General features: G+C 38.2%; 2 protein-coding genes across 6 annotated transcripts in view; both read left to right on the top strand.

Annotated features, from left to right (window-relative positions):
- Positions 1-10,062, top strand: part of LOC102224175 (SLIT-ROBO Rho GTPase-activating protein 3-like) — a 35,629-nt gene extending 25,567 nt beyond the window's left edge. For 4 of the 5 annotated variants that reach the window (XM_023332482.1, XM_023332470.1, XM_023332476.1 and 1 more), the window contains exons 16-24: positions 1,053-1,181; positions 1,475-1,580; positions 1,693-1,920; positions 2,884-2,939; positions 3,047-3,218; positions 3,643-3,735; positions 3,999-4,109; positions 5,549-5,651; positions 6,951-10,062. In XM_023332482.1, the coding sequence (XP_023188250.1) occupies positions 1,053-1,181; positions 1,475-1,580; positions 1,693-1,920; positions 2,884-2,939; positions 3,047-3,218; positions 3,643-3,735; positions 3,999-4,109; positions 5,549-5,651; positions 6,951-7,151 (1,199 nt within the window). In that variant the 3' untranslated portion in view covers positions 7,152-10,062. The remainder of the gene's footprint in view (positions 1-1,052; positions 1,182-1,474; positions 1,581-1,692; positions 1,921-2,883; positions 2,940-3,046; positions 3,219-3,642; positions 3,736-3,998; positions 4,110-5,548; positions 5,652-6,950) is intronic. The other variant, XM_023332492.1, reaches the window with a different exon arrangement.
- Positions 10,063-10,558: 496 nt separating this feature from the next.
- Positions 10,559-14,549, top strand: LOC102223913 (caveolin-2-like). Its single transcript, XM_005806221.2, has 4 exons — positions 10,559-10,739; positions 12,160-12,374; positions 13,595-13,782; positions 14,278-14,549. Exons 2-4 carry the CDS (start codon positions 12,165-12,167, stop codon positions 14,459-14,461), a joined length of 582 nt encoding a protein of 193 aa, XP_005806278.1. The 5' UTR covers positions 10,559-10,739; positions 12,160-12,164; the 3' UTR covers positions 14,462-14,549.
- The last annotated feature ends 308 nt before the right edge of the window (positions 14,550-14,857 follow it).

The raw sequence follows: 14,857 nt of genomic DNA, 5'->3' as shown, positions 1-14,857 counted from the left end.
CTGTTCTTCGTTGCTTAGTAACTCAAGCCCATCAAGAGTGGATGGACAATGTCCCTGAAAAGCAATTTTTAAGTCTTGCCACTAAATTAACTCCCAATATATTTAACTCTGGTCTTTGAATAAGTCTAACACGTGAATCTACTTTTACCTAAACTACCTCATTGTAGCTTTGGCTGTATGTTTAATGTTGTTGCCCTTCAAATGTAACCATGTACTCTTATTGCTCCACAATAATGTTCTACTTTGCAAAAAATCCCAATTGAAAAATTTCAATTTATTATTGCAAAGTGAAAAAATGTGGAAAAGCATAAGGCCCTATATTAATTTTAGGCCTAGTCCACACATAGCCTGATATCTAGGAAAATGAATACATTTTTATGTGGGTTGGTCTTTCATCAACACGGAAATTCTATTTAATATCAGTAAAAACATTTATTTATAAAAAAACCTCATACTTGAGTTTAGATTTGAGAAAACTCCATATTTGTGTTGCCGTGTGCACATGAGAAAGGATCTCTGATTACAGTCTGTGACAAATAATACGCCAATATATTCATGTACTTGCTTTGACATGATTCCCAATTAACATAGTCTTGTGTTTTATTAGCTTTGTATTCTAATGCAATATTTAAATGTAGTTCAACAAATGCATCTGTCCACACAAATGATCCCCCTGGGGCCATGTTTAATTCCTAATAGGAAGTCGTGTTTTGAAGCAAACTGATTGGCTGACGTAGGTTTTAGCTTTGCGCTACACTGCCCTCTATGGGTTTGGTATGTCTTAAACAACACACAGTCATGTATTTGTGCTGGTTCATATGGATGAAAACCTTTTTGAAACCGATCCCCCTGTCTACAATATTATTTTTTCAAATGATGTGGCAGAGACATTTGATTTTATAAAGACCTGGCTGCGTGTGTAGCTTTCAAAGCCCATACATGTAGCCGGGCCTCGGTCACATCGTAAAAAGCTGGTTTTTAGAATTGTTTAGGCTTTCTTGTCATAAAGAGCTATCTTTTTTTCCCCATGCACTTCTTCTAATTTCCTGCAGGGGAGGATCCTCTGTCAGACAGTGAGTGTGACCTGGACTCTGTGGCCGGCGTGCTGAAACTGTACTTCAGGGGGCTTGAGCCTCCTCTGTTCCCCTACGAAAGCTACTCTCCGCTGCTGGAATGTGTCCGTAAGATGCCTTTATGTGACCTCTGTGTCTTTGTTTTGGTGGTACCTGTTTTAAAACCATGCAACAGCTTGCATTCACAGATACCTGCTTTCAAAGCCCATACAGTTGTGATGCAAAAACTTTGTTCTTGAGCTGAATATTACTTAGATTTTTTTAAGTGACCATCTCACACAGATAGTCATTGATTTAAGTCACATTTTCTGGGGTTTCTGGCTCTCGGTGAAGCTGTGACTTAATAACACATAATGTTTTCTCAACATGTTTCTCATCTGATTCCTCCCCGTGTTGCCCAGAAATCGAAGATGAGACTGAGAAAGCTGCCCAGATTAGAGTCGTTTTTTCTACTTTCCCACGGCCTCTCCTCATCGTGATGCGATACCTTTTCGCTTTCCTCAACCAGTAAGCTGAAACCGAGTGTTTGACGTTCTCCTCTTACTAATATCCACCGATGTTTTGAAACTACTGGTCACTGTGCTTGGGTTTGCTTTTTTCTTTTTTTTTTTGGTCACAGCGTGTCTCAGTACAGCGATGAGAACATGATGCAGCCCTACAACTTGGCTGTTTGCTTCGGTCCGAGCCTGCTGAGGGGGATGGAGTCTGACGACGCCGTTGCTATGCAACCACAGGTCAATGATCTTGTTAAAACCATGATCCTTCAGCATGACAGCATCTTCCCCGGCCAATCAGAACTGCCAGGTCCGGTCTACGAGAAGCACATGACACTGGAGCAGGAGTACTGGTGAGCCCCGAGTGACAATATGAATGCAAACCTACGATGAGTCGTCGCTCTGCATTTTAAAACAGACAAAAATCCCCAATTTTCTTGTTTGATTTTTACAAGAAGACTATGTTTTACACATCATTAACTGTTGAAGGATGTGTCCAGCATAGAATATTTCTCTCACGTTTAATTAGTTCATATATTATGCTTTTTATTACTGTATAATTTCTGGTAGTGTAAAATAATCCAGTTCAGGCTTGATTGATTTAAGTATTTTAGTATTTTATTTGATCAAACATGTTGTAAACTCATTTAAAAAACTAACTCTTTAGTGTCATATGGTAAATGGACTGACCACTGTAAGTGAAAAATTAGCAAAAAAAAATGTACGTATGGATTATCTCATTGCATATCATCCGTTTAATCCTCTCCTGTTGTCTTTGCTCAGACAAACTGTTTTATAATGGCTACATGTTCAAAGCAGCTGCTCTCATTCACATTTTTTAATCCTTTCACCAACAAAAAAGACTACATGTGACCCGTGTAAATAACATCCAGAGATTGGTATCCGCCTCCCCGGTTATAGTTTTGTTATTTTATTTTAAAGTTAGAGGCACTGGATAGAACAGTTCCAAATGTATAAAGCAGCTTTCCTCTCTGTCCCTTTTTCACAATTCATCATCTTAAAACAGGATTGCACGGTGAAGCTAAAAGGCATACTGGTGGCGCTCACATGCTTTGTGTAAATACAAATATGCTTGTTACTCACTTAAACTGAACACAAGCCTGCAGCCTCTCAGCTATGTGTGTTGTGCCAAAATGGAGAAATCACTAAATCATTCTTTCTAATTCTAAGTCTTGCGTGTGACGTAAGCACATTGTCACAAGTTAGGACTGTGGCGTTGCAGTTGTGGTTTGCGTCTCAACCAGTAGAGGAATTGAGTGTGACCACCTACTTTCTGTTTTTCTGCTTGTGTGCAGTGAACCAATCACAGAGGAGGGAGACGGAGAGACCGAGCATCTGCCCAGTGAGGACGGTCAGTGCACACGCCAACAGCACGCCAGGCATCAAAAAAGCTTCCACATGAATGCAACACAAATGATTATCTCAATCAAATTTGTTGTGATTTCATTTGTCCTGTAGAGTGGGAAGCAGTAGCTTTGTTTGACTACGTGGCCAGATCTCCAGCAGAGCTTTCCTTCAAGCAGGGAGATCCTATTGTCCTTTACAGCAAGGCCTCGTGTGATTGGTGGAGAGGCGAAGTTGGAGGAGTTAAGGGCCTAGTCCCACACAAGTACATCAGCATACTTGACGTGTGAGTGATCTTTATGTGTCAGCAATTCCAGCTGGCATTGCAAAGATGATATTTGATAAAAGAGATTGTGTTTCCGCACGGCATTTAATGCGAACCAAATGAAAAGCTGGTTGTCTATATGTGCCAGGGCAGCTTTACTTTAGTGGAGAGATACTGGAGATGGCATCCTAAATGCTTGGTTGGGTTGCATTTGGCATAAAAGTAGTCAGAGTAATAAGCAGCGTTTGTATGACCTTCAAGCTGTTGGGTGTGTGTGCAGGTTTAGACTGTCTGTAGAATTCCCAATCACGTTGTTCTTGTCACACCAGTATATTTACGTGGTCAGTTTTTATCCCACACTCCAACTTTTGTTGTTTCATCTTTTTCTCATTAAACATGAAACAATATGCTTTATATATACATCCCTCTGCTTCTCCTCCTCTAGGTCGGAGCGAGGGAAAAGAGAAGAAGGTAGAGTAGGCGGAGGCAGCACTGGAAACCTATCAGCAGAAGATCCACATACGGAAAACACAACAAGGTATACACACAAATGGAAAATACTCATGCTCAAGCACACGCTCACTCAAACACACCTATGAATGCTATCACAGACATCGTAACAGTTGTAATGTGAATAGATTTGTCAAACCAAGGAGTCTGAGGCTAACCAAAACTCTTAAAAAATGAGCAAAATGAAGAACACCTCCAGTTCTCATCATTGTACACCCCATGCAAGTCTTCAAGCCTACAAACGCTAACAGACACTAGCCAAAGTCTTACCATTTCGGCGTGTCTCGACAGGATGCGGGTAAACAGCGATAGTGCTTCGTTGCCAGGGAGACAGAGAGGAAGTGAGGGGAGCCCGAGTCGAAAACCACAAGCTTCTCCTGCCACAAGACAACAAATACCAGTGTAAGGCTGCACACCTCAGGCACACATCAAACTCTGTGTGTGCGTAGCACGATTCAAATATTTGCAGAAGGATGACACTGAGATAGGTCCAAGTGAATTGAGAGAGGAAAAAAACTGAAAGTCAAGAGACATTTAGCAAATCTGGTCAGGCTCAGTCACATCTGTGCAAAGCAACAGATTACATAACAGCCTGAATTTAAGTGGATGGGACAAAGCAGAGCATCAGTCTAACAACGGCCGGCGCAGGATGTAAGAAAAGGTGGAGCCAATCTCTGTCCACAAACTACAGTCACAGCTGTGACCTGAAACACCACACAGATTACTGGATGAAAAGGCAGAGGGCAGGAAATTGGTTGTTATTTCTAGTTTGACCACATGGTGGCAGAGATGTCTCACCTTCATGGCGGCAGACAAAATGATCATTTAGAATTACAGGAATTTGAGGATTTGGGATTCACATTGTTAATTTACATTCAGATGATAGTCGTTTGACAGGTTTTGGAGGTAATTCTAAGTCATAGTGAACCTTATTAACCATTGTAAGATGCTAAATTTGTATTTTATCAAAAAGTGCTCACAGGTCAAAAAATCTAATACAATATAACTAATCCCCAAAAAAACTGTGATTTTTTTGTACCTTAACATTAAACTATAAAAGCAATAATCTAATTAAGCAAATAAATTTGTGAGATTTTTTTGTCGGACAGTTAATTATTGTAGATTTAAAAACTTTAAATGTTAGTTCATGCATATGTTTGATTTATTAAATGAATGACCTCCTGTTTAGAAATTCTTTTAGAAAAAATTGGAAAGTATTCTCTACTCATTACCGCAAACTAAAAAGTTAGCTACTTAACCCTAGAGCACTAATTAGTTCCATTAACACTAATTCACTATGCCAAGATGTTAGTTAGTGGAAGCTAATGCTAAAGTGGTAAGATGCTAAATTCAGCTAGGTTGATAACCACCATGTGTCACAAGGAGAATGTGAGGAGGCCCTAAACATTTCATATTTTTGCATACATTTGTTTAATTAATACCTCCTGGTTGCACACTTTTCATTTGCTCAATAAAGTTTATTTAAAGGAGGAAACATCTTCATCCACTTCAAAATAAGAGCATGAATATAAACACCAAACGTTTTGAAGATTTCTTAACCTTCATCAACCACAACTTTGACACAGCTGTTAAATTGTATTCAACTGAAAGTTTCCAAGTAAAGTAATGCTTTAGAATTTATCTGGAAAACTTAATTTAGAGAAAGCTAACAGTGCTAAATGCTTTCAAAGTTAGCAAATATGCTAATGCGCTAAACAAAAGAAATTAGCTCCTCTGTTAGTGCATTAGCTCTTAGCTGCTGCTCCTCTGCACTCAAAGAACAAACAGACAAGAAGCTCTGTGGTTTGTGATGATTGGGTTATTTTTCACCTCTCCTCCAGGTCTCAGGAACGGAGACACACTTTGGACACCGTAAGGCAGGCCAGCTGCAGAATCCCAGACAAGCCTCCATTTGTTACAGCAGAAAGACCAGCAGTTGACAAGGTAATTGTCCTACTAAGCTGGATGTTTTGCTGTAATTCTGCGAACTCTTCAGAAACACACAGGTTAGGTACCATGTTGGGTAACCAAGTCTCTATCAAGAATGTATATGCCTTTGATTCTGGTCAGCTGACTGTAAGGGACAGTATCATGTAAAATTGACTATTGTGAGCTTTACATCATGTTACAATGTTATTCAGAATCATACCTGGAGTGTAACCTTGATTCTTTCATGCATATTTAAGAAATTCTCTGATCTCCAATGGCAACCATTCCAAAACACCTGCGTGAAACTGTGCATCTACTCAGCTCACTCTACAAGCTACTGGTAAAAACTATGTTAAAGGGTTAATAGAGGAGCCATGTTGTGATGACTTTATGAAGACAGAGTTTCAGAAAGAGCAGGAGTTTCTTAAAGAGACAGCGGCCCAATTTCAAGGTGTTAAATTACCAAGTCAAATTTCTTTTATGTCATATTTGATATATATATAAATAGAAAATTTTTATAACAACTGAATGAAGTACAGTTACTTGATTGTGCTATAGAATGACACTATGTGCCTGGAAAATATATAATACTGCTAATTTAAGGGTTAACACACAACTAAAACTGTTTGGGAAATTATCAAGTATTTATGGTCAAGTTTTAGTGCAAATATCTTAGTAAACGTAAAATAAAACTAAACTTAGAATTACCTTTTCATCAAGATATAGGGGCTAGTTTGAAGTAAATAATTCCTTAATATTGATGACAATGTTCTAGTTCCATTGGCAGATTATTTCACTCAACATGGGAAAAATGTCTTGAAACAAAATGCAGAACAAGTACTTTTTTAAATCAATATTGAGAAATTATTGCCTTAAAACAAGCTCCTATATCTTGCTGGAGAGTTACTTGTAAGTTCGTTTTGTTTTAATTCAAGAGTACTAAGACATTTGCACTGGAAACTAGACAAACAATACTTGGTAAGATTTGGTGTTTTTGCAGTGTTCTCATTATTAAAGGGAAAAAGAAGCATCGACATCCTGCCTGCTGCATAAATGAACATGTTCTAGAAATGCTTTTAAACATAAAGGTTAAAAAGTCTACATCTAGCATTTCTTCAGTGGGTTTTTTTTCACAAAATGTCCACAACAGAAAGACACTTTTTCATGGTATATTACCAAACAAGTATTTGTTTTGTTACCGGGCTGCAAATGACATGTTCTTTCTTAATTATGAATTAATTGGGAGTGCATCATAGTAGAAAATATTGTTAAAGACATTATATTATCTGCTTCCCCCCTCTTGTTCTCACGCAGGACATGATTAGCCGGCAGATGAACTCTGTCTTTAAGGAGCTCCTGTCCCGTCAGCCTCCCGTGCCATCGTCTCCCTTCCCCCCTTCTGTCTCCGCTACTCCTTCCTCCTCCTCGTCTTCCTCGATTGCTCCAGCCGCCCCCACGGCTAAGAAAGTATTCGGCCTGAGAAGGGCAGGCCCTTTTCAGTCCGGACTGAGATGAAAGCATGAAGAACTGTGGAATTATAGGTTCATTGTTTGAAAGTGAAGATCTTGAATTTTTCCCCCCTTTTTTCTGTTTTATGGACAACAATAATTGCGTGTGCCATATCATAGTGCCACTAGTCTTGGTGCCGTGTAGGTGTATGTCCAGTGTGTCTGTTTTTTCAACTGGTTTTTGTTCAACTTTGTTTTGCTCTCCTGACTTTTGCACCTTTTTTTTTTTTTTGAGAATCAGGGATGTGGATTCACCAGTGATATCACCAGAAAAACTGCTTGGTACGGTACTGAGTGTACATAAACAACAAGAAAATACTTAAGCTGCCCCCTAGTGGCAGGTCTGAGATCAGCACCCCCTAATGATTTGCTCTAGAAAACTGATCTGGGTCCTGTGCCTAGGAGTGCCTTCGCGCCTTTTTTTGACGTTTTTCACTTGAAAACACCAGATAAGTTTAGACTTTGTTTATGAAATTAGAATGTGTACCGGTATGATGTCAGCCCAAAAGTGTTCCGAATGATTAAAAAAAAACAACAACATTAGAAACAGAAGTCATTTGAAACTTTGCCAACAACTTTATCACTTTTTCATAGTACATTAATGATTACCTTTTAAAATTAATTTAAAACTATCTTTAGTCCTTCATGACTTATTGCTGGTAAGCCATTGGGCTCATGCTGCTTTTGCGTAACTTCGGTTTTAAATGGTGCCTTCAAATGGAGCCATGCCTGTGGTATTCTCAAGTTATTTTATTTCTACACAATATTTTTCTAAAATGTGTTTAGGAATGAAGTCATGCAAAATTTAGTGAAACTGTTACAAAAAACAGTAAAGTTTAGCTTTAAGAGATAGAACACATAAAAGTGTGGACAGACACAAATGTCAACCAGACCTGAGCAGTTCTTCCATTGAGAAAAAGGTATTCTTATAAACTTTTTTTTTTTTTTCCAAATGTTGGGTTTATACTTTTAATCATTTCTTTTGATAGACAAGAGAACAGGTTGAGGCATGTACTAGCTAATAAGGATGTGATATTAAAAATTAGAATTGTTCTTGTTGCTACTGAAAAACCTACAAAATCAATTTAATGTAAGGAAATTTTTCACCTGAATACCTTTTGCCAAGTTCATGTGATTTTCTGCTCCTTGTATAGTAAAATGTTATCCAGCTCAATTTCTGGAGTCAAACTTGCATGCTTTGATTGTGAACTCACTAGATTCGTATTAATGCAAGTTAATGGTTTCCCACTTTGCTTAACTCAACCAGTTAGCTCCTGTAAACCAGTACATGATACTAAAAACCAAAACGTTAAATAAACCCACTGGATTTGCCAATAAATACAGGACACAGGCAGTACCATTCTTATTCTTTTAATCTGTACTTTACAGTAAACAAGCAGCTACTGTTGCACAAGCTAGGCTAGCAACGTTAATGGTAAAGCAAAGTGTAGAATCAACAATAATAACTAGCATACTTGGCTTTAAAATTATAAACATTATTGTATTCTTTAGAGCATTTTTATCATAAGCTAATGCAAAAGTAGGTAGCTAGCTAGCTAGCTACAGTTACCTTGTTGTTAGCATAGTATCGTTACATTTTAGCTGTGCAGTTCCCCTTGCATTACATTCAAATCAAGTTTAGAATCTAAAATATTTTTTGCAGCATTACTCGATGGGGTACGCAAATAAAAGGGATTTGTTTTATTCCTGTTGCTAATAGCAAAGATTTTGTTTGCGACTACTGGGTTTGCTAAATTAGGAAGCTAACACTGGGGGCTGACCACACTACTGTCATTTAACATCAGCTACGTAGTGCATCACAAATTATTTTACGTATTTTATTCAAATCAAACGCTGTTGATAGCGTTGTTCTTTAAGGTTCCATTTTATAACGAGGAGAACAATATTGTTTTTACATACTGTGGAACATACAGACTGAAAACACATTCCCCTCTATATGTGATGAAAGGCCTAAATATGAGGCCAAAACTCAGGGCTTTTGCAGTTAAAGATGAGCTAACTCAGATTTAGCTTTGATAGAATAAGTATGAGTTTCTCTCTCAGGTCTTTGGTTGACTTATGGTGACTTCCATTTGAGCTTCAAAGTCGGATTTACTTCGTTACCCAACACCCTCTGGAACACCCTCTGTTTTGGTTGGGATTCTGATGGGAATTCGTTGAAATCTAACAGCTCCCAAATACAATGTCCAGGAAGGGAGCTCTGTGCATGAAAATGAGGGAACACTGATTTATTTACTAGGGTTACTTATGTTCATAAACATCTTTTACAGACTATTGACCAGTTTTTTTCTTGCCGTCCTAGCATTACCTAAAATGTTTACCTTACATGGCTTGCAAACGCCATTGGTTTTTCAGGCTTGTTTGGCTTACTGTGGAGTCAAGTCAGATGTTTTGCCTTTATCTGCCATCTCTTCCAACCTTCAAGTCAAATGGAATGCACTGTTACCCTTCAACTTGAAACTGTGCCCCTTGCCTGAAGAGCCAAAATGGTCCCTATATCAGAGGTGTCAGTGACTTGCTCTGGTTTAAACTGTGAAACCAATATTGGCATCTTGGAGCCATAATACAAACTTGTTTTTTTTCTTTCATCTACCACTCTTTTTGATCCCTGTTGGCATTTAAAACAGTCTAATGCACTGGTCCAATTCTAGCGTACTTCTGAATTTGATTTTTAAAAAATATGTAATTGAATCATTTTTACATGTGTAATTTCTTCATTGTCCTTTTACACTCATGTAAAAATAGAAGTAGAGTCTTTGTTTTGAAATGATTCTTCTTCTGTGGTTAAAACATCTTGATATTTTGGATCACTGTTTGATGATGTTATTAAGTTTACTGTGTTCAACTGTATATGTGGGTAAGAATTATGAATACAATAAAGACGACAAAGAAATTGATGATTCAAGTTTTGGTGTGTTTATACAGTATAGAGTGTTTTCCTAAGCAAGCACAGTATGATGAGTTTGAACATTACACAACTTAGAACCTATCAAAACATTAGCATGATTCTTTCATACTAAAATGTTATATTTTTTACATAAAAAATATAAAATACCACAATCTTTCCTGTATTTTCTGTACTTTTAACCAATTCTTTAAACAGAAAGGGAAGATGGTGTTCATTTCCACTTTGCTCATGTCTAAAATCACAGTATGCTTTCACTAATATTTCACTTTTGTGCTATGTTTCTACATTGTGTTTACAACGACAGTAGGTGTGACATTGTTTCAGTTTCTGTGTTAAGACCACTCCCCCACTGAAATGTGATCTTTTGGACCCATCCACTCCTCCTCCTAAAATAACCCCTTTCCCCTACAGCCAACCAAGACCCAGACACAAGAAATAAGTCATACAGTACCACATTAGCACTTACTGTATATCACTCTAAAGACAGAGTAGACCACTGTTGATGTTGGTGTGCTTGGTGAATATGGCATATAATCTCTGAAGGGCTTGGTAATGAATCTGATGATCTTTGTAACATTTTTGATTAACTTGCTGCAGTCTGTCCCTTCTCTCTGCAAAACAAATCTGTCTTTACTGATACAGGACTAGGAAAGCATTTTAAGTGAGGTAAGTAAGACATGGTTTAACCATATTAGAGATTTAGCAGACCTACTTTGATGGTTACTCAACAAGTCAAGAAATTGCATCGCCTCATATTTTATCCTGTTGTGTTTTTGTAAACATATATTTTAATTGTTGGGTATGTTCAAGAAACCCCAGGTTTGACACCGCTATTTAAAACTTCAATGACATATGTGTTCTGAATTCTATGCAGCTTTTCTAATGATATGAAACGACTGCAGCATATGCAAATCAGCTAAAGAAGTCCATCCTAAAATCACCAGCAGCTATTTACAGATTTCGGTATGACATCTTTTTGGGGGGCTAAAACAGGTGGTAGTACAGGGCTGAGCTTGCTGTTACAGCCTAACATGACCACAGTCTACTGGGGAAGTGTGTGTGTGGGTGTGTGTGTCCAGTTCTGGTTAGTCTCTCAACCCATCCAAGCACTAAACAGATGCTTAGAACAGATAAATATGTGGATGTGTAATAACTTTCTCCTGCTGAATAGAAACAAAACTGAAGATATCTAAAGAGAAATGATCTAGAGTCAACACACAGCTTCTGTTATTACAGCTGGAAACTAGCAATCAGACCCAAAATCTGGGTGTAGTGATGGATTCTGACCTGAACCTTCAGAGCCACGTAAAGACAGTTACAAAGTCGGCCTTCTATCACCTGAAGAACATTTCCAGGATTAGAGGACTAATGACCCAGCAAGATCTAGAGAAACTCATCCATGCATTTAAATTTAGTCACATCGATTACTGCAACAGTATACAGTAGGACTGCCTAAAAGATCAATCCTTTTAGGCAGACCTGATCCAAAACGCTGCTGATGGTATTCTCACTAAAACCAGGAAGCTAGAGCACATCACCCAGTTGTAAAGTCCTTCCACTGGCTCCATGTAGCTCAGAGAATAGACTTTAAAATACTATTGTTAGTTTATAAACCACAGAACGGCTTAGCACCACAATATGGCAGATCTGCTGTTGTTGTATCAACCTTCCAGACCTCTCAGGTCTTCTGGTTCTGGTTCTGCTCTGCATCCCCAGAACCAGAACCAAACGAGGAGAAGCAGCTTTCAGCATCTATGCACCACAAATCTGGAACAAACTTCCAGAAAGCTTCAACGTGCCTTTAAATCTAAACTAAAAACCCAGCTGTTTAGAGTTGCTTTTGAAACATCATAATTAAACATTAATCAACATTCTGATGTGTAACAATGCCACTTAATAAAATGTTTCAATTGTTGACTATGTTTTCCATAACTTTGTATTCTTGTGTTTTTATGATGTAAAGCACTTTGAAATGCCTTGCTGCTGAAAAGTGCTATACAAATATATTTGATTGATTAAATACAATATCCCATGTCTTTGGGTTCTGTTGCTATAACAATGTATGAAATGTATGTTTTTTCTCTAGCAAAGATGATGATGGTGAGCGATGACTGTCTGGTGGAGTGTAAGATTGATGACAGTGATGAGGAACAGGTGAACACTCCTCCCCCTCCCCCAGAATTTGCATCGAAAGCTTCAACTCCAGCTCCAAAAGACCCAACCCCTCCCACGAATTCTCCGAGTCCCGCTCCGACCCGACCTGTCAACAGAGACCCACATGGCATCAACCAACACCTTAAGGTCAATTGGTCAGTCGGTCGGCCCTTCCTTCCGACTCTCCTTTCTTTGATATAACAGTGAACCTGTTATGTCATAAATTTCTCAGTTCATTTGTCTCATGTGGAGTACCTCAAAGTTTGTCCTTGGTTCTACTTAAATTTGAATCACAAGCTGCGTTTCCATTACAAATGTGCACAAAAATCTTTGTTGCTATTCTGCTAATGTAAAAAAACCCCCAAAAAACCACAATTTTTCAATTGCAGCATTTCCATTAAATAAGAAATTTAATTAAAATTAGATTTTAATAAGCTTGTCATTAAAAAGCATGGCAGTGACAGTAAACAGTTACATGAGATATATTCATTAGTTCAGCCATGGCGCTAGTGCTCATCATCTATCAGCCATCAGAGGAGACATCGGCGTCTTATTCCAACGCCTGAATAAAAAGCCGAATAAGACGTTTGAGCAACTGGACCCTTATACTTGGGAGAGACTATCTATGCGCCGTTTTGGGGAAGTTGTAGTCGGTGGGATTCAACACATTCGAATAACACAACTCTTAATGAACTGTGCGGTGCTGTGAGAGCTCTGGTGGAGCCAGCTGCACATTGTCGAAAAAAAGAAATCACCATCCTTTTACTACTTCCTGTCGTCTTCTTTTTAATCGTTTTTGCCCGTAGTAACATCGAGTTGTTGATCACCTGACTCGTATGATGTGAAAAAAAATGTATTGATATGGCTGAAAAGCCCTTTCATCCTACCGCAAAAACTCTTTAGAGAAAATCTTGAGTTTTTTTCAAAGTCGGTGTGTTTCTATTAAGCATTTTTTTGTCATTTCAATTTTCACAATTTTATGGTTAATGGAGGCACAGCTGCTGTCATGTTCTGGTTGAGTTGTCTCGGAAAAACAGAGCGTTTTCTCAGTCTCTTTTGATGTACTAAAAGAAACCAGCTTTCTTTTAGTACATCAATTTAGCTACAGATTAAAAATTTTCAGCGAGTGTCCAGTGAGAGGTGGCTAATCCAGTTGTCAAGAAATGTTGTCCTTCATGTTTTAGATGTTTCCCTTACCCATCCCACCTGACTCAAAAGAATGGTTCCGAAGCGTATGTAAAATCTGAATATTATTAAGCAATTTAATTTCAGAATCAGTTCACATTAAAATAACGAAAAAGAGAGTACATAAAAGACTGACAGATATATTTTTCTAACAGAATACATTTCTTGTTCGTCTTCTGTAGGTGGAGGTCAGAGATGTTCTGGCTGAACCTGCCACTCCTCATAGCATAGATGGTGTGTGGACCTACAGTCTGGTTGGCTTTGAGAAGACTCGCATCTGGACCTATCGCTGCCTCTCCTTGCTGTTTGCTGTGCCTCTTGCGTTCCTGTGTGGACTCTTCCTAGCCGTCCTCGCCTGCCTACGCGTCTGGTATGTTCTGACCAAATCAGTCATTCAGTGACACATTCAATTCCTCACTCACTTAACATGCAAATTGCAAGTGACAACAGTCTAAAAATATATATTTATTAATATGTTATTGCTTCAAATTTGCTTGCTGAAGCTAGAGTATCAGCTTGTTGCTCAAGAAACTTAAATGGCAACAATCTGACTCTATGCTGGTTCGGCTCGCTTTTACATTGTAAGGATTTAAAAATATTTAGATCTCATATATATTCGTAAATAATATGCACAGCAGGTATATCCTTTTTTTCTCCTTGATGCGATTAATACTCCAATTCCATTTTGCCACTGTAAGCATTTCCCACATTCTCAAGCAGACCAGTGTTCCGACTTCGGGTCGGTACCAGAGTATCGACCTGACCTATCGAAGCAGACTATCCTAACAAAATGTCATCCAGTTAGACCATTTAGACAAATTGTTACTTATGATTTCTTTTCTGATGTCTTTTTTCCTCTCTCCAGGTTCCTGGTTCCCTGCATACAGCTGAGCAACACCTTCCTGCCCTGCTTGCGCTCCTTGGTTATATGTGCTGTGAATGTCTTCATCTCCCCTTTCTGTATGTCTCTGGCACTCTGCTGCACTCAGATCTCCATCTCACTGTCCAACAAAGACTTGGATCGAAAGAGAGATAAAGACACTGTGTGAATGTAAAGAAAAACACAATAAGGAAACTTGATTGAAGAAGTGTGTGAATGGGAAGTAGAGTGCTTTTATTTAAATGCACGTGATTTTTTTTTTTATTCTAAGTTTTAACATTTTTGCAATTATTTTATTTAAATAAATTCTTTTGATAAGTCTTGTGAAGAAATCTGTTCTTAATATACTGTCCCATTTTATTTATTTATTTTTTAATCATTGGTAAATATGTGATTATAGGCTTGTATGATCTCTTGTATGATCCCTGGTGAATACTTTAGGAGAACCCTCTTTTTGAACAAAGCACTAAACCAGAAAAAAAGCTACTCCAGCTGTGTTTTACTTACATATGAAGTTCAAACTTCAAATAAGAATAACATCAAACTTAACTCAACCATGTTCCAT

Source organism: Xiphophorus maculatus, chromosome 1 (assembly GCF_002775205.1).
Source record: "Xiphophorus maculatus strain JP 163 A chromosome 1, X_maculatus-5.0-male, whole genome shotgun sequence".
Classification (NCBI taxonomy): domain Eukaryota; kingdom Metazoa; phylum Chordata; class Actinopteri; order Cyprinodontiformes; family Poeciliidae; genus Xiphophorus; species Xiphophorus maculatus.
The sequence above is the reverse complement of the archived record's forward strand: the minus strand, read 5'-3'. Positions and strand labels throughout refer to the sequence as shown.